This window comes from Paramisgurnus dabryanus, chromosome 15 (assembly GCF_030506205.2).
Source record: "Paramisgurnus dabryanus chromosome 15, PD_genome_1.1, whole genome shotgun sequence".
Taxonomy (NCBI): Eukaryota; Metazoa; Chordata; class Actinopteri; order Cypriniformes; family Cobitidae; genus Paramisgurnus; species Paramisgurnus dabryanus.
Window position 1 is genome coordinate 14,536,580 of NC_133351.1, and position 25,583 is coordinate 14,562,162.

General features: G+C 38.6%; 1 protein-coding gene across 1 annotated transcript in view; it reads left to right on the forward strand.

Annotated features, from left to right (window-relative positions):
• The first annotated feature begins 7,503 nt into the window (after positions 1–7,503).
• The window catches only part of fgf14 (fibroblast growth factor 14), a 171,390-nt gene continuing 153,310 nt past the window's right edge, over positions 7,504–25,583 (forward strand). Inside the window, exon 1 of the mRNA XM_065251782.2 lies at positions 7,504–8,315. Coding sequence (XP_065107854.1) covers positions 8,225–8,315 — 91 coding nt within the window. The 5' untranslated portion in view covers positions 7,504–8,224. The remainder of the gene's footprint in view (positions 8,316–25,583) is intronic.

Consider the following 25,583-nt stretch of genomic DNA (forward strand, 5'->3'; position numbering starts at 1 on the left):
TTCTGCTTTTCATATACACGAAAACATTAAACCAGCTCCACAAAGGACAAAAAGCACCACAAAAATAGTCCTTTCACGTTATTAAAATTTTGTGCAGAATAAACAAACATTTTATTTACTAACTGAAAATCTTGCCTTGCAGCGCAGATTTCAAATCTTATTTGTGCATTTTCATACTATTACATTCAGAACCAATGGTGTTTGGCATCATTAATTCAAATGATGTTTTTTTGTGTTTTGGTGATCTCAGAAGAAAAAAACTTCCTAAAAGAAAACAAAGCAGGCAGAATTTATATATTTGGTGAACAATTCCTATTGGATTTAATTTCTTGCATGCATTTCTCTATTTTTTTTTGGTCTGCACATATTGTTACCATGACAGCATATCAGATCCTCAGTTTTACAGCAATAAGATTTCTTTCAGTTCTAGGCATTTAGACTCATAATTGCTATGTACTGTACTGTACTGTACTGTACATGATTGCAGACAAAAGCAAAGTGTCTAAACAAAACAACATACCAATCATTTTTGAAACAGTTGCTCTCCTGAGTAATAGATTGTAGTAATGTTTCTCTTCATTGCAGAGTTCAGAAGAGATAAACTTTGCTGAGTCTTAACTTATGAGCAATTAAAACATTTGCTGTGGAACGGTCAATGGGTCTGCACGAGTTTATTTCAGTACAAGATGTACTGTAAAAAGAGACGGACAATTGTGGACAAAGCAGGATAAATGACTCGATGTAAGTTAATTGTAAAGCATATGCCCACTATACTTAGTCCATGCCTGTTCCAATTTGACTAAAAAAATTTTACTTCTTCTTTATATGAAACACGCTAGTTGCTTTCATTCGTTATCCGTGCCTTCGGAGTCTGATTTCAAAAGGCCTGTATAAGACTGTCTCAACGGTGCCGATGTTCCAGTAAATTAGCTCCAGGGAAACTCAGAAGGGAACAGGCAAAGCCAGGCATCATTAACAGAAAGCATGTTTGGTAAGCTCCTCTCCCCATAGATAATGCCCATGTGCCAAAATTCCCTCTTGCGCAATTTGACCCATCGGTGTCTAATTATCAAGAAGTGGTGTATGATCTATTCCTAGTCTTTGGCGAATTTCATGTGGAAAACGAACATATGCCATTAACATTTTATGATGCAGTTGGATGTTTGGTCCGGTGCTCTAAAAAAGCAAACTGCTAATTTTTGTGAATGCTTAAATCCAAAAACTATTCACAACTAGTCACAACCTATGTAAGAAAGTGCTTATTGATTTTTGTTTATCCAGCGTATGCTATACAAATCATGTGTAAAGGTTGTTTCCTCTGTTCTCACTCCAAATGCATGGAAGCTGAATTCATGGCATGTTCTCTGGAGATTTCAACTGGCAACGTTGCATGATACAAATACCCATTGTTCCCTCTTGTTTTGCTGGGTAGCACTGGTCCCTACTGAGAACGAAAAGACAGACGTGTACCTTCAGGAGCGCGTAAGATCAGTGTTTTTCTCTCACTGTGATGGAAAGTGATCAGGGCAACCAATCCCATGAGAGGTTATTGTGTAGTGACGGTCACATCCTCAACAGCATCTCTCTTTCCTGGGATGACGTAAACACTTATTAACAGTGTTACTGAAATTTTGTGCCGTCTGTGGATTTATGGTTCCCAGTGTTTGTGCCACTTATCTTTTACATATACAGTACTGTACAAAAGTCACCCTGCCAGAATTTGATTTGTTATTTTTGCAAAGTTATAGTAATCATATATATATAATTGTTTCTCATTCTCTTTAATAGAATACATCCAGAAAATACAGAAAAGGTGTATAGTATTAAAAACTGTATACAAATGTAAAAATGTATCAAGTTTTTAGAGTAAACTCCCTTTCCACTTGAGCAATAGCAGGAAACTGCAGGATCTCTTTAACTTAAATAAAATAAATCCTAATTTCTAATTTTAAAGAAATGAGTATTTTTACTTTATTTTGCTCTTAAACACTCAAGATTTAGTCCTGAAATTTTTTATTTTTTGTACATATTTCCTGTATTTTCTACTTATAATATTTGCACAGTATACTATATAAATGAGTGCATTTTATGAAGGCTTTGCTTGTCCTTTTACTTTTACCTTTACTCATTTTTTATCATTCACAACCAAATTGAACACATGCATAAAATCCAATATCCTTTAAATTAAAAATGTCCCAAATCAATTTTATTTAGTATTATAATGATTATTTTATTGATTTGTTCACACTGTGAAACACACATCATTTCCCATTTGACGAATTAGTTGACCAATAAGCTTTTTCCCACAGACATTTTAGATCAATGCGTCACAATCACTTTGCATACTGGGAACATCATCGCAGCAGCACTTCTGGGGTATCATTTAGGGAACAACTTCCATCTTAAGCAACTGAACATGTTGCTTGCTTTAGTTTATACAGGTCAGGACGCTCCCTGTGAGATGATTATTATGAAGCATGAGCTGTTCTAGTTTTTAGAACAACATCATTAAAGTGCACTTGCTGCGGGGAAATGTCCATGGGCACTGCATGTCAAGTAAACTGATGGAGGGAATATGGTGCATCAACAACACCGGCCCAGTAAGGACGATGGACAAATATGCCCACTAATATTCATTGTGACTCAATCACTACTGTGTTTGTTTTTAAAGCAGCTCTGACAGTAAAAGGTCTGGATTGCTTCAGGCTCTACAAGAGAGAGACTTACATGCATTAGACTTTCACATCTGGGCACTTTCAGATAAATCACTTATTTCAGTAATCCTAAAATATTTCATGCTACACAACCTTCATTGCAGGTGACCAGGGCCAAATGTATGGCTTAAAGGAGGAGTCTGCTTTTTAATGAGTTGCCAGATTCAATCAGGGTCAGATAGTTAAAAGACTGCTGTTATAGTTGCATCTTATATGATGATTTTAGTGAAGATTCATATTGAGAATTTATTGCCAGAATCAGTCCAGAGAAATAAATGTCATGGCAATTTGTATTTTACGAGATGATTCATAAGATTTGTATGATTTGCTTTTACTCCAGTGATGCTGGGTTTAGGGGCGGTGTTAGGGGTGGGGTTTTATTAATCTGAATCAAGTTGATCCAGATGGAGATGCGGACTCCATTGGAAACAATTAACATGCAGAGAATGGCAAAGAAAATTAAATCCAAAATACTGAAACCATACATATGACAATACATGTGGTCATTTGGTTAAAACAAGTGACTGTTATTTAGAGAGGTGTTGCTTCATGTATGTGTGGGATTTATCAGATTCATTTTAATAGTACTCTTGCTTTGTTAGTCATACTGTGGGGGAACTCACACATTATTTGCGCAAAAAAAAAAAAATAATAATATTCACATGGCAGCGAAGTAACTGTGTTTTTTTACAGAAAATATTTTTGAAAATAATTAATAATTTCTGACAGAATATATAATCGATTACTGTCATACATTTAGCTTTTGATAAAACAGAAAAAGGAAAAAACATTATTGCTTTAGTTTAAAGATACAACTCTATTGTTTGTTTAACATCCATAAATAAGCACAAAGGTAGCACTAGATTTATTTTACAAAAAGGTCACTTGTGCGTAATTATGCAGTAATGAAAAGTGCAGATCATTCAAGGGAAATGTGTACTGTAGTCTTATAAGCACATGTGGAAAGTAGAGGATGGAGGGTTATGCACACATGGTAGATTTAGAGCCAATGCCTCATTCATCACACAGACAGACAGTTTATATTAAAGCATCATTTGCTGCCCACATGCTTTTTATATTGAAGTGGAATGATTTTTATACAAGCTTTGACAGTGGTACTTTTACATACTGCTGAGTGTTATATGTGTTACAGTATTTGTTTCATCACCCATGGGGGAAAAACTTTATATGCACTTCTTGTATGTAGAAACATCATTGTGCCCATTTCTTATTATGGTTCAGATAATATATTACTTTAAAATAAGGAGGAATTTTAAGTTAATATGTATCAAGAACTAATCATGATTTTTTTTTACAGCATTTATATGGTTTACACTATACTATTCTTTGTTGTTTTTTCATGTTTGTTCATAATATATTAACAAATGTTAATTTATTTAAATAAAATATGAAAAAAAAAAATTTATGCCATATATGCAGAAATTAGCATGAATTGAAATTAATACAGAAAATGCTTTAAATTGACAAATCTATACAATGTCGGAAAGATGGGTCAATAATGGTCCATATAGCTATCACTCGACCTTTCAAAAAGTACACATTTGCCCCTAATGAGGTCATATTAATACAGTACCCCGGAGATACATACTTGTACCAAAGAGTGCATATAAGTACCATAAAGTTACAAATGCATACATGCCTGTACTTGGGTATTTCCCAGGATTCGGGCCTATTTATGTCCACAGGGTGTAATCCTATTAAAAAAGAATTAAATCTAATAAATTTTAGCATCATTAATTAGTATAAACAAAAACAAGACCTTTATATGGCTGCTCTTACTAATAATTTTATCACATTGTACAATATCTGTGTTGTGGTGTTATCCTTCCCCAGATTTTTCAAATGTCGTGCCATATATCAAAAAAATTTTTTATCACAAATTAATAAAAAATATATGCATATGAATAAAATTTTACTTGAACTAATAAACTACATGCACAGATTAAGCATATAAATGCATTTTGTAACTTATTTTTCTTAATTTCTACATGTCCCATGGTTTAGCTTACCAACACGCTCTGCATAAAGGGACTTTCCCACTATTTTTTCATCAAAAGTTTATTTGGTAGCCATGGTAACCTAATGACATAGTGGAGCACATGGATTTCAAGCTGCAAGACTGATGCCTTGATGTCCAGAAAAGTAAGTAAATCTAATCTTTATTTTTTTGTGTTGGGCATTTACAATTGCATCATTACCATATGTGTTGTATTTCTTTATTTTTAAACATTTTTGAAATTTTGTATCACTTTAATAGTTAATATGGTGTACATAACATGTAGAAAGCTAGCTACACTTGCTTAGTCATCATCTTAGCTAGTAGGGCTAGTTTTTTGACAAAAATGTCATTACCAGCACAGTCATTAATAGCACCATACATATTTTTTTTTTTTTGCCAATAAATTATGTATTAAACACAAAAGCATCCTACAATTATACATTTCTGACAATGTTGGACAGTCTAAATAATCACTGTATTAAAAAGTTTTGATATATGGCATTCATTTAAAATAAGCTTATATTCCAAGCCATGGTAGATTGATGAATCAGAAATTTAGATACGTAAATGACTATATTCATCTTGCAAGTAAAAATCTCATTAAGTTTAAATTATTTAGATTCCATGTGAAATCACAAAATGTTTTAAAAGCACTGATTTATCATTTAAGTTTTATTTTTTCCATATATTTGATGATGTGATGGTAAAGACACATTTACTAAGAAAATGGCATAAAAAAATCATAAATTCCCTTATCTTATGATCTCAACCAAGCTCATAACGTCGCTCCTGACTCAAGGACTGATAATTTGATATATAACAATTAGTCAAATTTGGAATTAAAATTTTCAAAATTGCACTAACTCAATTTTGCCCTTAATCTGAGAAATACCCACCTACGGTAAATAATACATATTAAGACCTTTTAGATGGGTACTGCTCCAGTGACAGCTTGGGACCATTTTTTTTACCCTTTTTTCTGACACTGTTGTTTACTCCACAGTGTTACCAGCTAGCTGGTTTAATTTGGTTATTTTATTATTTTATTACAACATATCTGTACTGATCAAATGTGTACATGCACTGTAAGTCGCTTTGGATAAAAGCGTCTGCCAAATGCATAAATGAAATGAATGAAATTAATATCTTTCTCTTACTGCATAAGCAATTTACTCCACAATCAAGTGAAAGTATTTTTATGATGCCTGACAAAGTTGTCAGAGGATCTTCCCTCGGGTGCAATGAAGTTTTACATTACATGAAACAGATCAATAAAGGCTCAACAGTGAGAGGATAGAAAAATACAGCACACAGACAATCTTTGCAGAGACTCAACAGCAAAATCAGGGCATGATGTCTTTTTTCTAATGTGCAAGTCTTTGCATGACAAATGCGAGCACTACAGTGTTAAGTGGGATGCATCTCACTTGTCTTGTAAGGATTTACAGCATTGTGCTGTTGCTTTAATCAGGCAAGTGCCTTCTGCTTTGATGACTCATAGATTTGGGTTTTGTGATCCTCATGTAGTGGGAATGATTTGGCTGTGTCAGTCTTTCTGTGGGGAATTCCAGTCAAGAAACATGGAGTCTTACAGGGGAATGTTAGACATCCCAAAAGAACGGCAAGTCTTGGGCTAATTAAAAGTGTTTTTTAAAAGTAGATTAATGCAGTAAATTGAAGTATGAACCATCATTTTATTTTTGTAAACTGTTGTGTAAGGAAACTATGACCAGTTTAAATTTTTGGTTAAATTTTTATTAGATTCAGACTTAATTAAACCCCTTAGGTGCGGTTTCCATGACAGGGATTAGACTAGTCCTAGACTGAGCTGTCCAAAATGAAAACAACTATCTTAAAATACATCAGTGCCCTTTGTTTGGCCTCAAAATGCATACAAGTAATGTTTTTAGTAAGGCATATTTGTTCAAACTAGTTATATTTCATTATTAAACTAAGGCCTAGTCCTGGTTTAAGCTAATCCCTGTCTTGAAAACTGCCCCTTAAAGTTCCAATGTACCGTGGGCTGAACATGGCATGCTTTGACAATAAACTTGTTTTTCAAAAACAAAAAGCTAAACATGTCTGAGATTCTTGTAATTCGAATGATACAAACACAGGTACAATTTCTGTCATTTTTAGGCATTTTAGGCACATTTTATAGGAATACTAAGGGGTTAATCGTCTATGCCAGTCAACATTTTTTCAGATAAATCTTGGATATGCCACATAATCAGTTTCACAAAATGTAAGAATTTATATAGAATGATTTCCACATTTTATTTGTCTTACATTATAATTTTATTGTCTTACAATACATTATTTGTATATATAAAATAAAAATATTATTTTTATTTACACAAAAATAAGTTTTGTGCTACATTTTGTCCGATTCTCAAGCGAATCTTTTTGAACCGGTTTTTAATGATTCGGTCAAAATGATTCAAGCGTTATTAAAGTGGACATAAAGGAAAATGGGAGTTTCAAAATCAAACAAACAGTGAGTTTTGACATTATATGTTGAAAAAAAAACTAGGTTTAATTTAAAGTGATGAACTGAAACGCACATAAATACACAACCCTAACTTAAAAAGATGACAGTCGTGTATTATGTCGCGTTTAATCTCCAATTGAAAAATCCAACGTAAAATGCAGCGCGTGGAAGACTTTTAATGGATGACTCAAACGAACCGGATCGTTGAACTGATTCGCTTCAACGAATCGGACTCCCCTACGCTACTCAATAGCGAAATGCCGAAAGCGTCAGTGATATGACGGAGCCCAAACCACGTGTTTTATGTAATGGAAAGGCAATCTTTCAATTCAACCCCTCCTCCTTCTCGACTCCATCCAACACAGATCCAAGGCAAAGAGGAATACGAGATACTTTTTAGGAGGAAACGGGATCAGTAATGCACAGGTGAAACATCAAGCCGCAGTCCAGCCGCAAGAGCGTCCTCAGCATCAGCACCACCTCGCAGCGCTTTCACATTGATGAAAGCTCATGGATATTACTGACCACCAGCAGCAGCATCAACATCAGCAGCAGGTTTTACATTGACCTGATGCTGGAAATGTGCGCTTTGCTCGGAGCTCTCGCTGCTTTTAAATGGAATGCATCCCCTCCAGGCTTCTGATGCTGTGCACATCCACCCTTCATCTGAGTGATGAACTAACAGGGAACGGGAAGATCCGCCGTGTCTTTCACGTTAGTTTATAACGGGCTGCTGCACGCATCTGCAGCACATGCAATTCATAAAGTGTCTATTTTTATGACCGACCAACCTTTGCTACTGAGAAGAATACCTTTGTTTTGCCAAGTCTAAAGAGAATATTTTCCCTTCTGCATGAAGACGCTTGGATACTAATACATATTTTTCTATGATACTGTTGGAAAACTGTGCATCCCATTGTGTTCTTATTATTATGCAACGCCGGGGATCTGTTCTTTATCAGGGTGTCTAAGCTGTTGGATCGCTCCTCGCCCAAATCAATGTGGTTTCTTTGGAACATTTTCAGCAAAGGAACGCATATGCTGCAGTGTCTTTGTGGCAAGAGTCTTAAGAAAAACAAGAACCCAAGTGGTAAGAGCCATTGCGTTTATTTTCCTGCACGTCGTCTCTTTACTGTGTGCTGATCTGCAGTCAAATTTGTGCTGCCTGCAAGTCAGTGAATGCAGGCAAGCAGGGGATAACTTGTGCTCTAGTGCTACAACCAATCAGGTATATTATAGAGATATTCAATTGCTTTTACATTCAACTTTTTTTAAAGTGAATCCCACAGGTATGTAGTTTTGCAATGGTGCAGACGGCGTGACAGTGTTTCTCCCCTGCACCTGGGCCGTGCGCTTGTGTGTGTGAATTGAGCTCATGGGTTCATTTTAGGGATGCTGCAGCAATCTTCTCAGTCCTGCATCACTTAAAGTGATGCTGCTCTCTGGCTCTGGCATGCAGCATTTATTCTCATTTATAGTACAATGACCTGCACAGATGCATTTTATATGGCTACAGTATGTGATCTTCCAATTACTTGCAGTTTAGTTTGGTCATACCTACAGTATAACAGCTCTCCTGTTGTTTAACAATTTGTTTCAATGAGGTTGAAAAAAAAAACACAACGAGGGAGTCTGCGGCGCACACTTGCGCATTTTTGTTTCGACAAAGCTGTTGACAAATATGGACACAAAGGAAAACTGTGCTAAGCGCAGGGGGACGGGTGGGAGTCCTAAGTTGGTGTTGACACCTTTTACCTTAGACGTTGGCACTGCAGCGTAGTAGATCACAGCAATTTTCCTATGCTGACATGACATTATTCTTTCTCGGTTGTAGATTCATGCACATCTGCTCACTGTGGTTTGTAATTACCTATAATGTAAAATAAAACATAATTTTTTGCATTGGGTTGTTGGTAGGATCTCCTTGTTGTTTTACCAACTTCCCCAAGTGACTAACAGTTGGAGAATAATGCCAGCAATATGATTGGCATCTTGACTGAAATGACTCACTAACATCATACATAAAACATATACCGTATCTCTAAATGCAATGAAATATCACATAAATGATTAGACCATATATTTCCTATACAGTATAAGTGAATCAACAAATGCATTAAATTCTGTTTCGGTTTTACACTACACTGTAAAATACAATTAAGGACTTTAAGTCTGTCTGTATCAGCCACGTCATATTGAAATGAAACCATCATTTTTTTTACTCTGCTTGTGATTAGAAGTAGCAAAGCGTGAGCCTTTTGATTAGTTTACCATGGCTATTACGGTTTTAGTAGCATGACATTAATGAAGAGAGCAGAGTGCTGCCAAGGCCTGCTGGTTATAGTCTACGGCACACAAGATGTATTTTTAGTAACACAACTTGCAGCAGGGGCCGCATGAACTGTAATCACTGTAGTTTATCCAACAGCCGCTGCAGTAGTTTTTCGATGCATTCAACACGGCGTAGAAAAACGTCTCAGTCTTATCAGCTGACACTTTTATGTATGTAACATTTCACTGATCCTGTTTTTCAGTAGAGAGAAGGTGCAATGCATAGGTTTTTTTTCACAGTTTTAAAGCATGCTATCAATGCCTGCCTTCTTTTCCAGCAGATGGCACTTTCTGATAGCCTTGTGTTGGCTAATGTTTTCCTGTCAGGGATGAAGTCTTGCACTTGGCGGTGTGGGTTGTCATAAAGGTTTGTGTTTGCTGATTCTTAGGACTGAGGTAAACACAGGTTCGGTTCTGTGTGGGATTGTTGGATGCTCTCCTCTGGGATGCAGGAGCAGGGATGCTAACCCTTTATCTGTAGAGAAGCATGCAGAGATGATTGTTATTGCTGTTGAGTTTTTTTTTATGTGAAGGACTTTTTATCTACTTCTAGACAATCTGTTCAGGATTAAATTCTCAGATGGCATTTATTTATAGAATTAGTTTGTCATATGAGTTTTAGATCATTGTTTTGTAGAGAACACACACACAAACACAGGCATATACACACACGCAGTCAGTTCAGGCTGTACCAATTACACAGACTGTTAAGGGGTGTATGATCATTAGTATGATACATCAGTCCATTTATTTGGTGCTTCTAGTTTATAACTCTGTTTATTCTTGGATGCATTATATGTCATTGTCTACAGTAGAATCTGAGCAGTCCAGTCTTCAAAGCTTCCTCACACCTGCTTTAAAGCAAAACTTGACTACATACTAAGCAACTGTGGACAGGAGAGCTCCAGTAATAACTCATATGAGAAATTTTTGTCAGATAATACTTTCTCCATTTAAAATACAAAATATGGCCCACAGAGGAAACTAAGATTGGAACACGGATAATTTTTCATCTTCCAGACCTCTTTGTCACACAAGCAACAATAAATAACTTCCTTTAGGCAAACAGTTCACATAACTTTTGCTTTATGGACCTGTGGATTTATAATAAAAAATAACTAGTTTTTTACTGGATGTGGATTTTTTGTCTTTATTTTTTTCATTCAGTCTGAACCCTTATCTTGTTTTGTCAGATGATCTGAGGTCTGTAGCAGAATAGTGTGGGATGGGTTACATGCACTTGTATTTGTGTTGCTCGTTTAACATTGTGTCCTAACCAGGCATGATGCAACAAGTCTTCAGCAATAAGTAATCTGTTTGTCCTGGCTAAAAGCAAGCAAATAATGCTGCATGGCATGACAACAAAACTTTTACATTTATACATTTGGAAGAATTTTATCTAAAGTGACTTAGGGTGTATTTAATCTTTACTTTTTCTTTTCCATAAGTGGTTCTAACCTATTACAGTTATGTTAGGACAATGCTCAACCAGTTAAAGGACACCTATTATGCAAAATTTACTTTTACAACATTTACATTATACAAAGCAACTAACAAAGATTAGGAAACAATAAAAGCGATATGTCATAGGGAGGAAATAGTACAAAAGGTGCTTATAGCAAGATACCAAGTTTTTACTATTCTGAAACATACCTGTTAAGATAAAAATAAAGAGTTAGGTGTTTTTTAGGGTTTTTAGATCATGTGTTCAATATCTATGTCAAGTATTTTTGGAAGAGATTGTTTTTTGAACGTTGCAAGAGATGTGAGTGGAAACGTGATTTAGTGCCCTTTGTGAAGATGTTTGGACATAAGTGTGTGTTGACAGTGTATGAACAATGAAAACAGGCCTACAATGAAAAAAAAAATCCACCATTCATCTTTTTTTAATCCCCATTAAACCAAAGCAGTCTCATTAGACATGCCTTTTTGATTCTCTTGTTAATGTGATGTCACAATGATAAAGCCACTGACTGACAGTGCTGCATTACCGTAGTTTATTCCCTCAGCAATTTGTATGCTGTCCTCCATATCTGAGTAGTGAGATACAGTACTGTCGTCTCAGGCCGTATTCACATGAATCAGATCTATTTTAACTGAAAGCACTCAGTGTTTCTTTTCTAAAGGGAGTGAGGAGCTGTAGCTCATTTGCATTTAAAGGTACACACACGAAAACAGCAAATTTTTACTCCCACCCAAATGCAGCATTTTGGGACAAATAATAAAAAATAAAACAATAGATTAAATGATCTATGGGGTATTATGAGCTGAAACTTCACAGACACATTTTGGCCAATCAGATTTCACTGGGTGGGGCTATGTGGTGCAGTGCTGTAGAAACAGGAACCAATCGACTGACAAAATGTCCTGTTACGTGTCATGGCTGGTTTACGTGGAGGGGATAGCTTTTATCACTTGTAGCTTTATTGTGTCACGCCTGGTTAGAACACAACACAGACTGCAACACAGTAGAACAATAATTACTTGGCTTGTTTCAGATTACTGTGCTTTTTATTACACTGTCTGAAGTTTAAATAGCTCAGAATCGCAGGTTTGTTAAGAAAGGTGCTAATACATTGGGTTGCAATGTACAGTATGTGTTGGCCCTAATCTTGACAGTCACATCCTACAAATGGCTGCATAGCACTTCATGATTTACACCTACGAAATTACAATATCAAATCTGGGCTGTTTTTGTACTGTAATCAATCACCCTTCGTTTTGACCCCTAAACTGATTCCAATCCAAATATTCATTCTTTCTATAGTGATGTCCAGTATAGATATGCCGGTATAAGTTTAGTGCCCAGATGTACTGTGCTGTCATTGGATTTGCCATCAGAGATAAAAAGCTTTTAAGAGCAGAGCACTTATTTCATCGGTAAAAAACAACGCTTTTTTGTGTATTTGGTATAATACAATGTTTTCGTGTGGATTATGGTTAAAAAACAAATTTGTAGCTCCAGGTTTCACTCTTTTCCTAAAACGCACGGATTTGAAAAGCTCTTTGTCCCTGGTTGGCCAGCTAATCTGTATGTTGTGATTGGCCTGAATACCTCTGACTTCACCCGGAAATGTGACACTCCTTACCATGTTTGAAAGATTCGCTCACAATGCAATGCTAACAGGAGTTAACTTACAGGCTGTGAGTCTGAAGGAGTTATGATAATGTCGGTCTTGTCCACATCACCAATCCCAGGAAGCAAACTGTTGCCTACAATCCGTGTGCTTGTTGTAGTCCAAGAAAAGAGATTTATGTTGGAGACCATTACTCGCATCATCGTTTACTTTGGGGTTTGTACCTTTTGCATATCGTTAACATGTACTAATACACACTTACACACCAAAGGAAATGTAAAAAGTGAATCGGACAATAAGTGCTCTTTAAACAAAACTCTACAATGCCATTTACTGTACAATCCCATGCTATTTAAATTTAACACAAATACTTCACAGGAATGCTTTGCAAGCTAACTTTCTCTAGATTTTTTATATTGTCAAGAAATGGTCTTAGCTGTCACCGATGTGGTACTCCACCTAGGCTCAAAGTTCATGGTGATTTATTTTCTTTAACAGAATTCCTCTTTCAAAGCCTACAGCGAACGGACAGTTTGGACTACAGCCCTCTACTTCCTACTTTTATGACATTAGTAGAACAGTTTTTTGACTAACCTCTGCCACAGGAATACATCAGTCGCCAGCTAAGCTAACGGCACAACATACTAAACAAGCTACACAATTAGAACTCGTTACGTATTTCTGAAGGAGGGACTTCATAGAACAAGGAAGACATCAACCCGTTTTGAGGACAGTGAAAACCGCAGTATAGACCCTGCTGAAAGAAACAGCATCAAACCAGCATGGACCAGCACGGGAATTATGCAGGTCTATGCTGGTTTGATGCTGTTTCTTTCAGCAGGGTCTATACTGCGGTTTTCACTGTCCTCAAAACGGGTTGATGGTCACCAGCACCAAAACACAACATATGCTGGTATTGCTGGTATGACCAGCATGCTGGTGCTAATGCTGGTTTGGTGCTGGTTTAGCTGGTGCTAATGCTGGTGCTGATGCTGGTTTAGCTGGTGTTTACTAGCAAACCAGCACCAAAACACAACATATGCTGGTCTTGCTGTTTTTTTCAGCAAGTAAATTGTGTTAAAAATACCAATTTTTTACATGAAACATGAACACATGTTATATTGCGCACTGTTAACACAATCAAAGCTTCAAAAACACAGAAAGTATGGGACCTTTAATACAAAATACTCTATCATACATACAGTTTACTATTCTTTTTGTTTCACTCTTTTATTATTTCTTTTCTACGTTCCTCTTATTAGACAGACTACTTCATTATAGTCTATTGAGTTAAGTCTTGTTGAAGGTGGATAATCAGTAATCACTATCTAGGGCTCTTGACTAGGTTAAAGGGACACCAGTAAAAAGAGGGTTTACTGTAAGTGTATGCTATCAGACTTTATCACTGGGCATTTGAATGGACACACTTTTGCAGAGACAACGTGTTTTGAAGTCATTTATTTTCAGTGAGATTTTGTGTTTTGGGATGATATAAGAGATAGAAGACATTCTGAATACCGTTATGCAGTTTAGCGACAGTAGGAATGCGGATGTGGCACCGATCCACCAACAGGCTGTAAATACTTTGTTGGTACAACTTATGAATATAAATATTGTTGCTGGTTAGCTCAGTGCACTGTAAAAGTGAAAAAAGTTATTTTAATTGGCAGGTTAATTCAACCTAAATAAAGTGAAAATAAAGTGAAAATGAAGTTGAATGAACTTACATTTTTGTAGATGTTACCAATTGAAGTAATTTTTTTTAAGTTGATCCAACTTTTTTACAGTGTGTTACTGTGTCTGGACCCCTGTATATTATTTTTCTAGTTTTCTATATTCTTTATTTTGATGGTTAGTGATGTTATAGGGTAGACTTATTCAATTTATTTGACCAGCTTGTTAATGTCCATAAGCAGTTGCTGTTTAGTTTCTATAGCAAAAATCAGCATCAACTGTATTTTTTTTTTTAAGTTGGTATAACTAATGTTTTAGAAAAAATACAGCATGTGATGCTTTTAAGATCCTTGTACTCTTTACAGATTTCTCCCATTTCTTTCTCTCATGAATTGTCTGTCTTTTGCTTATACTGTCTAACAAAAAGCTAATGCTGGAGCCATCAGGAATGACCTGGTTTAGCCATGATCTTTGCATAATCCCAGTACCTTAATGGTAAAATGAGTTACTCTCTTGTTGGCAGCATTTGACTGAATGATATAATGATGACATAATCCAGGTCAATCAGTTCTGTGGCTGAATGATTCAATTACAACTCTGTAAATTATACTCAGTCTGAACTTTACAGTACAAGACAGAAAACATTGTAGACAGCAAGGAGAAGATTGTAATTGGTGAAGCTCAGCTGGCAGTTGGCATATGAATCCTGATCATGCTGAACAACTACCTCAAACTACTGCTTCATTTTTCCTGGATGGTTTTTATCCCCATTGGCTCTCCATTGGCTCTCCACAAATGTTTCTAGATTAAAATTTACTATATTGCATGGTGGCACAATGGCTCAGTGGGTAGCATTGTCCCCTCATGGAGGTCTTTCTGTCAAGAGGTTGCATGTTCTCACTGTGTCAGCATTGGTTTGCACCGGGTTCTCCGGTTTCCTCCCACAGTCTTAAACCATGCAGGTTAGGTGAATTGGAGATGTAGATCAACTTGTCGGTCACCAGGGCTATACCCTCACTGTAAAAAAAATCCGTAGAAATTACAATGTTATTGCAGCTGGGTTGCCGGTAATTTACCGTAGATTTAAATTTATGTTATTTACTGGCAAGAGTTTGTTCAAAGTTAAATACATTTTTAATATTAACAAGTCTTTATCTTTACAGAATAAAACTATACAATAACGGTCTCATGCAAAGCATTCTGGGAACCAGAAATCATCATCAATCTTTTTCTGTTTTTTGCTTCAGATTTTGTTTCCAAGAATGTTTTGCTTGATGCTGTTTTTTAGTTTTACTCTGTTAAGACAAAGAATTGTAAATGTTAAATGTTCATTCAACTTTGAACAAAATTTTGCAAGTAAATAACATAAATTTAAATCTACGGTAAATTACCGGCAACCCAGCTGCAATTTCTACTGTTCCCTTTCAATACGGTTCACTTCGCATTGCGTCAGTTAGCTGACGCTATGGGGGGAAACTCCTGTTTACTCCGTGACTGAAGCCTATTGGTTAACGTCTGTACAAAGTACAGACCAATGACGTTTGAACCCGCGCGCGGGAGGAACGCGTCCCTATATAAGCGCGGTTCAATCGTCAGCAGCTCATTATTTTCTCCTTCAGCGCGAACCTCTCGCTGCTCCGAAGAAAAGAAGAAGCCTTACCTCGCCGTTGACAAAAGCCCTGCAGCGGAGTCCAGGCCTAGCGTCTTCCCCTGCCGTTTTCCGGCTGAGAACCGAAGATAGCAGAGTCCAGGCCTAGCGTCTTCCCCTGCCGCTTTCCGGCCGAGAACCGAAGATAGCCTTCGCTTGCCGTGGTACGAGCCCTGTGCAGCGGACACGCCTGACGAGGTCTCCCCTGCGGCCGCCCGGTAAGATCAATATTTTTAATATAAAGCTATACGCTAAAAGAGCAGGCGCTGTTGTAATAGCGTCCAGCACAGCGGCTCGGTGAGCCTCTCTGCTATGAATTTCCTCCGAGCGCGTTACCGGTCTGGCACCTCCCACGCCGGGACCGCGCTTATGCTTTGGTTGTCTTATCCATGTTTCGTGCTCCCCCTGCTGTTCCTCTCTCGCCGGGATGAACACACGGCGAGCCATGAGACTAGATGGATGCATAGACAAGCACACACGGACTAACCCCCCCTGTGTTCTGTCACACCGCAACCGTTCATGCTTACAGAGTCCCTTCGCTCCTCTCAAATTCAGTGGCGAGATCTCTGGCACATATATTAATCCCCCGAGTGCATCGGGTGATACCGTCACGACGCATGGCTGTTCTGTCTGTGTTGCTGCTCCCCTCTGCCGTTCCTCTCTTGTTGAGATGAACAAGCGGGGAACCGTAGACCTGGATAGATGCATACGACAAGCAAACACGGGCGGTCTGCCCCTGTCTCTGTCATAGCACAGCCACTCGTGCTCCACGCTCGCGGAGTCCCTCGCTCCTTTCCCCACAGTGGTGAGGTCTCTTAACGGCTTAGCTAGCACGCGGTATTACGGCTCGCTGCCTCTAAATGCAGCTGTCCAGTGTTCAACGATTACAGAGCTTCATGCCCCTCCCCTCTGGAGCGGCGCGATCTCATTCGTCTGCTCGATAGGGCCGATTCGCCGCTATTGGAGCACCAAGAACACTCATTATAAGAGAGCTTCATGCCCCTCCCCTCCTGGAGCGGCACGATCTCATTCGTCTGCTCGATAAGGCGGACACGCCTCTATTGGAGCGCTAAAACACTTATTATAGAGCTTTACTGGCCTGAGCCGATCTCACTTCAGATAGCTCATTTTTCGTCTGCCTGGTAATTTCTCTCTGGTTTAGACGGAATCAGAGGCAGAACGAATTTGTTTATAATATACTGAGGCCCGAATACCTCCCTTTATTCAGTCCCGTCCTATATCAGTGCGCTGAATATTGGTACATTCTTATATATATACCCGGTTTTTCTGCCCTTTTAATAAACGGCAAAACCGCGGGCCTCACGGCAGACTTCCTCTCTGCGATGGGTTCAGTCTGACATTAAACCACCTAGACATACTGCTCTGCTCCGTGAGCCGTTCGGTCACCGTCACTACTGAGGCTTGTGCACCTGAACGGCTGAGCTCTGGTCTCCGCAGCACAGCTGCATCAACAGAGAACGAAACTGTCTGGGAGAAAAGGGGTTATGTCGCGCCTCGGCTGGACTGCCCTGTAATGTTTTCTGTGTGCTGTTTATCCAAACATACTGTGTAATACTGTCGGTTATGCGACCTCACTATAGTGGCGAACGGTATTTAATTCCTCTAAAAAGAGTAATTTCCGTGCTTACTATACTGTGTATTGACACCCACGGTTGTACGGTGTCTCTAAACACTTTATCGCCTTACTGACAAGCAATCAGTAATACGCACACACGGTCCGCTGTCCATAATTCTATCGACGCTAGCCGAAAAGACCCCGGTTTGGCCATATACTGTGTATTGACACCCCACGACTGTACGGTGTCTCTAACACCTTTCTGCCAAATTCGCTCGCAGCCCACCTCAGTTTCTCCGCTACGATGCTGATGGCGCAAACGAGCACGGTCTTACGGCTGTTATTCTCTCTTCCTAGAGGAAGGACAGCCTCAGACTTTTGCATGGCTCCAAGCGTTTGAATCGCGCCCTCTCCGGACGGCCACTCAAAGGCTTACAGCCAAGCGGTTTATGACGTTTTTCGGCCATATAGCTGATTTATATTAGCGGATCCGAAGACGCTCACACCTCCGCTCCAATACTCGGAGATATTAAGGGTAATATCAACCTCAAGTGAGCTTGCTACCCGCCACAATAAGTTTCAAAGCTTAAAGCGCGCGCACAGTCAGACGCGCGCGGCATCTCGTTTAAGACGGGCACACGTACCCCTCTAACGAGCCTCAGAGAGCTGAATATCGTGGCATTCTGTTCATAAGTCCACTTCAGTTTGACTAAGCAAAGGTCCCGCCCCGAGCTGACGGCCGGGAAGCTTGCTTAAGTTACACACGGCTGCATGAAGTGCTGTCATTACGAGCTAGCCCAGCATTTGCTGTGGGTTGAACACGCTTTACGACGGCAATCAGCCTTCGGCGCGTGGAACGCCGTTTGTCTCATATCAATCACCTTGTACTGTGAATACGGTACATTATGAGGATGATTTAGCACTGCAGCACTCTCGACCGTGTTATTGTGATAATGCGGTCGGGCAATCTACGGTGGTTTCATTATTTACCGAACCAGACTGAGATCTCGCCCCCTGAACAAGCTGACGAGTCATCTCCTTTATAAACCCATTGCATCGCTTTATAAGCTATGTTCAATCAGAGTGATACGCATCTCATGCTTAAACTACCAATATTAACCCATTACGATGGGCGTGCGGAGATGGCATCCGTGGGACACGACCTACATTACGTGCCTTATGACACATTGACACAAGCTGCTAGGACCCCTTTCACGAGGCGTCCTTATGCAAAGTCTGATCCATTCTGTCTAGTGACATTTGAAAGTAAAAACCCCCCGCGAATCGCCGGGGGAACACTTTTCTCCTCACTACAGAGGCACGGCGGCTCTCTCCCCTACCTATATCTATGTGGCCGTGATAACAGCGAACCACGCTTTTACGACCGACCATTCATTTAATTCACAAGCCTGTCATCTCTCAGATGCGGACGGCGGCGGTAACAGCGAACCATGCTTTTACGGCTGGCCATTCACTTTATTCATAAGCCTGTCATTTCTCAGATGCGGACGGTGCCCGAGGCACAGCGCTCTGGAACTGTCCAAGGTCCTGTATGACACATACGTCTGACGTACATCAGACGATCAGCTGTTTATCTGCGTCACAGATCACTCACTAGAGCACCTGTCAATACAGGCTATTTATGGATCGTTGACGTTATCACCTCCCGTGACAATTATGCTCACTTGTCTTAGAGCATGGGCATGGTCTTAGAGGTTTCTCATTTGACAATTGTGACACGGCCGGCTGGTCCCCGCCGTCCACGTTGTCAGTTTACAGCTTCGACATCCCTGCTTCGCGCACTACTGAGGTTTGTTGCATTAAAGGTGCGCCCATTAGCTCACCTGTATGCACGATATGGGTTTTAATTATATGCGTCCACCGTGCGCTTAGAGAAGCTCACATGTACACGCTATAACATTTTGGTATACAATAAGATGCGCTTGGGAAAGCTCACCTGTATACACAGCTGTGTTATGCTTTGTGACACATACATTGTTGTTCATCTGTGTACGTTCACGGTGCGTTGGGTGCCCACCGTTACGTTCATCAATCATATCTGTACACATTCACGGCGCGTTGTGTGCACTGATTTATCTATACGCATTCACGGTGCACTGAAGAGTTCACCCGTGTGCGCACAATTTATTATCAGAACACATGACGGCGCGCTCGAGAATCTTGCCGGCCTGTGCATTATAACACTCTGATTCATCTATATGCATTCACGATGTATTCAAGTGTTCACCTGTGCCCGTGCAATTTATAGTCAATGCACATTTACGGCGCGCTTGGAAAGCTCACCGATCTGTGCACTATAATACTACCTATATGCATCCCGATGCGCTCGAGGGTGCACCGGGGTTCACACTATTGTGGTATCTGTATAATCCCACGCTACGAACCGTTCTGCCGCATATTATAGTCAGATCGGCCGTTCGTGAGCTTCGCAGATCACTCACTACGTATGTCTGTTGCTAACAGTGGTTATTTAGATGGATCGTTGAAACCATCGCACTGGCTCACGCCCCTCTATGAGCTATGTCCTATATAGAGCCCACTCTGTGCGAGTTTGGCTTCTTCATGAACTTGGTCTACAGGGGTATCTATATCTATATTTAATATCTGCTACGCGGCCGGCTGGTCTTCGCCGTCTACGTTGTCAGATTGTACAGCTTAAACGTCCCTGCCCTACGAGCGCAGGTTCTCTCGGCTCAATCATGCACGCTCATGCGTTTTATGTGTACACCACGGTGCGCTCAGCGAGCTCACCAACGTGACTCTGAATTTACTTATCTCGCACAGCCGCGGCGCGTACCTCGCCGTCTTGTGCTATGTTATGTGCCCCCGGTGCGTTTAAAACCCCACCGTGTGCGCGTCAACAATTTATATGGTGCTTACACATTTGCTTTTAAAGCTGTGAATATGCCGGGTATAGGGCCACACGCAGTGTCTCTCCGGTAAGGCACTTCAGTACGTTGTGTATGCACGGCGTGATGGGATTACGTTCCCCCATAGCGTCAGCTAACTGACGCAATGCGAAGTGAACCGTATTGAAAGGGAACGCTTAGGTTACTCACGTAACCCCGGTTCCCTGAAATAACGGGAACGAAGCATTGCGTCTCTTGCCGTGCTACAAACGTCTACGCAGCGAGTGTTATTCGGCTGCGCGCTTCAGTCGAATAATAATGAGCTGCTGACGATTGAACCGCGCTTATATAGGGACGCGTTCCTCCCGCGCGCGGGTTCAAACGTCATTGGTCTGTACTTTGTACAGACGTTAACCAATAGGCTTCAGTCACGGAGTAAACAGGAGTTTCCCCCCATAGCGTCAGCTAACTGACGCAATGCTTCGTTCCCGTTATTTCAGGGAACCGGGGTTACGTGAGTAACCTAAGCGATTTTTTTTACAGTGCTTTTAAAAAGTAAACCGGCTTTGTATCTCAGAGGTACATATTAGTATGTCAAAGGTACATAGGTACTACCAAGTAAAGATATATTTTATATATAAATATATATGTAAATGCACTTAAATGTTACATATTAGGACCTTTTTAAAGGGTACTGCCCCAGTGACAGCTGAGGTAATTTTTTTAATAGAAGTTTTGATATCAAGATGATGACAACAACAACAACAAATATTTGATCCTTGCTGAGTCAACATAACAAAACTTTGCTGTGGTCATTTTGTATCTTAAAAGCTAATTTGTTGTAACCAAAGTAAAATCGCCAGCATTTTTAGTTTTATACAGCTACACTTGTTACTTATTGCTATTTTTATATCAAAGAAATTATAGAACTGCTTCTGACTTTTCATATAAATGCAACAATATGAATGGCATTTTTTTCATAGCAATGTTTTATGTTTCTCTCTGCGACTATAAATGGAAAAATGTTTACATACAGCAGTCAAATTAAAACGGGGATGGACCACAGGCCCTCTGCAACACATTAGACGCAGTGGATATTTACATAAAGCTACCATTAAGTTGCTTCTGTGGCACCATGGTGCAGCACCACACAACACAGTGAGACAGGCAAAGTTTAATTGCTCTTGGCCAGGTGCCCTGGAAAGGTAGCATTAGCCCTGATCCCATCAGAGGACCTGTAAATGCTGTATGTACCAGTGTATATCTCTGTTCAAGGGTTAAACAAAGTAAAGGAATCTGGATTTTGTATCTGTATATAATTGTGTGTGAATCTCTAATAAACCAGTTAATAGACTGTATGCAAAAATATGACCCTGTCTGTGAAATCCAGACTAGAGTCTAATCATATAATTTTGAGATTAGGAGCATTAAAGTTTGACTCCACTCACTGATTTCACTTATTTCGAACTTTGCTATGACCTTAGTCAGTCAATATTAAAATTATCAAAGCACAGAATGCTCTTTACACGTAGGATGATTTTATATAGAAAAACAGTAATCACAAATATAATGATTTCAGATGGGTTTTCACAGGCCGATTCACGTCTTCTTTAAGTGCAACATGAGAGATCATATTCTGTATTGAAAAGCTTTTAACTAAGCCTTACTTTAGCGTACAATAGTGGAAGAAAAGTGTCCCTCAGGTTAGATTAAACCATCAAAACATAAAGAGTAGAGTACAAAGAAAACACAACTTAGTTAAAGGCGGGTACATGATCTCTGAAAGCCAATGTTGACATTTGAAATCACCTAAACAAACACGCCCCTACCCCAATAGATTCTGGACCTTCTTTTGATAGACCCGCCCACACATATGCAACCCAGGCAACAATGGTGGTTAGTAGACACGCCCCTTACTGCTGATTGGATACAAGTGTGTTTTGTTAATTGGCCCGACTCCTTTTTCCAAAGTTTCTTTTAAAAATCATGCACCCCGTCTTTAAGGTGTTTATTTGACAAAAATATTCGGCAAAAAAGGGAAACTACAGCATAGTAACTACAGCCTTTGTGCTGTGTTGCGTGTAATTTTTGTTGGGTGGACTTCAGTCCCAATTTGTTGAGAGAACTCAAACTCTTGTAATAAGTTACTTTATTATTTTATTATTATTTATTAACTTTAACTTTGATTATGACAATATTTCTGCACATATAAAATTTTGTTTTTGTTGTATTTTTAATCATTTTTTTTAATGAAGTATACCTAATGGTTAAACCATGTACCTCATCCCTTAGTATAACAGTCTCCTTTAAAATGGTTCTTTGTACCATTAGCTACAGATATGTTTATTATTGTTACTAAAACATATCTTTGATGTACTAATAAGCTCTCTATATACCAATATGTACCTTTGAGGGACTTAAAAAAAAACATTTTTAGGTGTACTTTTTGAAAGAGTACTGTCTCAATGACAGCTAGTAGATATTTTGACCATTTTTTCTGACTGTGAGGGGAAAACCCTAACAATAATAAGTGAATGTGGAAACATTTAATGCATTACTTAATAGTTTCATAGGGTAAAGGCATAGTTCACTTAAAAACTCACTCTCATGTTTTTACAAACCTGTACAAATTGATTTTTCTGATGAACACAAAGGAAGATATTTTGAGGAATGTTTGAAACTGATCAGAAGCCCCATTGACTTCCATTGTATTCTTTATTCCTATTATGGATGTCAGTGGGGCTTTTGATCGGTTCGGTTACAAACATTTTAAGAAATGTATGTAGATTTGTAACAACATGAGGGTTAATGATGACAGAATTTTAATTTTTTGGATGAACAATCTCTTTAGTTTACAACAGCATGGATTATATTGATTCTTTTCATGGTTTTACAAGTACATTACAAATAGCTTTATAGTTAGAGTAGTGTACTTAAATATTGCCTGTAATTTATTACAAGATTTAATTTCTGATAACATGATTTAATATCGTTTGGCTGTAATTCAGAAAGTTGGCACTTATTGTAGGATGTTTATGCTGCAGTTTCAAGTAGCCTACTGCCAAAGTTCCCAGAAGACATAAATCTGCGGTGTTAAGATTTGTATATTTTAAAAGGTCAAATTGATTGAATCTGCAGTTATTGCTGCTAAGTCATGTTAACAGTCTAATTTCAACGATAAATGACTTGTGAGTCATTTGTAAAGCTCTCTGATGTATTTGTATTTTGTCAGGCATCATTGTTGCATTAACATAGACAGCATATACGGCATAATTACACAACACTTATAAAGGGATGCTCATGCTTTTTTACCTATTAAATTGACTTATTCTCACACAGCTTGTAACACTGTGTTTCAAGCAGCCTTAATAAATCATATAACAGTTTGTAAAACCCCAGGTTCCCAGCACTACTTCCTCTGCAGTGTCCATGTCCTGGCTCGGTGTATGGGATGAGGATACAGCTGAACCTGTCTCTTTTTTACCCAACACACATCTCACAGACTCTAGAGTCCTGGTCACATGAGCGAGTATGAGCTACACAGTCATTATCTGGCACACTGCTCTTGTTTTTCACATTGTGATTTTGCTTGTACTGGGACATGGATTTATATCAAGGGATGGCCTTTTCCTGAGAGTATGAGTTGAGTTCCTGACTCAGTTTCAGATAATGAATCATATTAGAATGTATTGCAAATGTTTCCATGTGTTGATTCTGGGATTGTATGGCTGTGTTTGTGCTTAGCTTTAGATCTGAGATGTCTTAAAGGAATATTCCATTTTCTTAAAAGAAAAATCCAGATAATTTACTCACCACCATGTCATCCAAAAAGTTGATGTCTTTCTTTGTTCAGTCGAGAAGAAATTATGTTTTTTGAGGAAAACATTGCAGGATTTTTCTCATTTTAATGGACTTACCAACAATTAACACTTAAATCAACACGTAACAGTTTTTTTCAAAGGAGTTTCAAAGGACTCTAAACAATCCCAAACGAGGCATAAGGGTCGTATCTAGCAAAACGATTGTCATTTTTGACAATAAAAATAACAAATATACACTTTTAAAGCACAACTTCTCGTCCAGATCCGGTCGTGATGCGTCAGCGTGACCCCACGCAATACGTCATGACGTCAAGAGGTCACAGAGGACGAACGCGAAACTCCGCCCAAGTGTTTACAAGTGTTTAGAAAGAGGACCGTTCCTATGTTGTTGTATGTCAACTGATACTAATTAATGTCTTTGTGTCAGTTTATTGTTTACAATGGTCCGCAAATGTGCATTTTATATATGTAACACGTGACCTCCCTACGTCATTACGCATTTACGTTAGGTCGCGCTGGACCGGATCTAGACGAGAAGTTGTGCTTTAGAAGTGTATATTTGTTATTTTTATTGTCAAAAATGACAATCATTTTGCTAGATAAGACCCTTATGCTTCGTTTGGGATCGTTTATAGTCCTTTGAAACTCAGATGAAAAAAACTGTTACGTGTTGAGTTAAGTGTTAAGTGTTGGTGACTATTAAAGTCCATTAAAATGAGAAAAATCCTGCAATGTTTTCCTCAAAAAACATAATTTCTTCTCGACTGAACAAAGAAAGACATCAACATTTTGGATGACATGGTGGTGAGTAAATTATCTGGATTTTTCTTTTAAGAAAATTGAATATTCCTTTAAGTAGCACGGGTATATTTGTATGGGTCAACATGATAAATTTTTCTTTTATGCAAAAAATAATTAGGATATTTTAAAGATCATGTTCAATAAAGATATTTTGGAAATTTCCTACAGTAAATATATCAAAACATTTATTTTTGTGAGTGGATGCAGTGCTAAGGAATTCATTTGGACAACTTTAAAGGCAATTTTCTTAATATTGAGATTTTTTGCACCCTCAGATTCCAGATTTTCAAATAATTGTATCTCAGCCAAATGTTGTCCTATCCTAACAAACCATACATCAAACCATACATTATTTATTCAGTGTTCAGTATACATCTTAATTTAAAATTGACCCTAATGATTCGTTTTGTGGTCCAGGGTCACAAATGTTGTAATCAGACCAAAGTGCTTGCAAAATATCCATCAATCATAAAGTCTTCTATACCCGGCATATTTTTTTAATAAGTCATTTGGCTAATTTGATATTGCTTTCGGCAACAAATAAGAATGCACTGTAATGC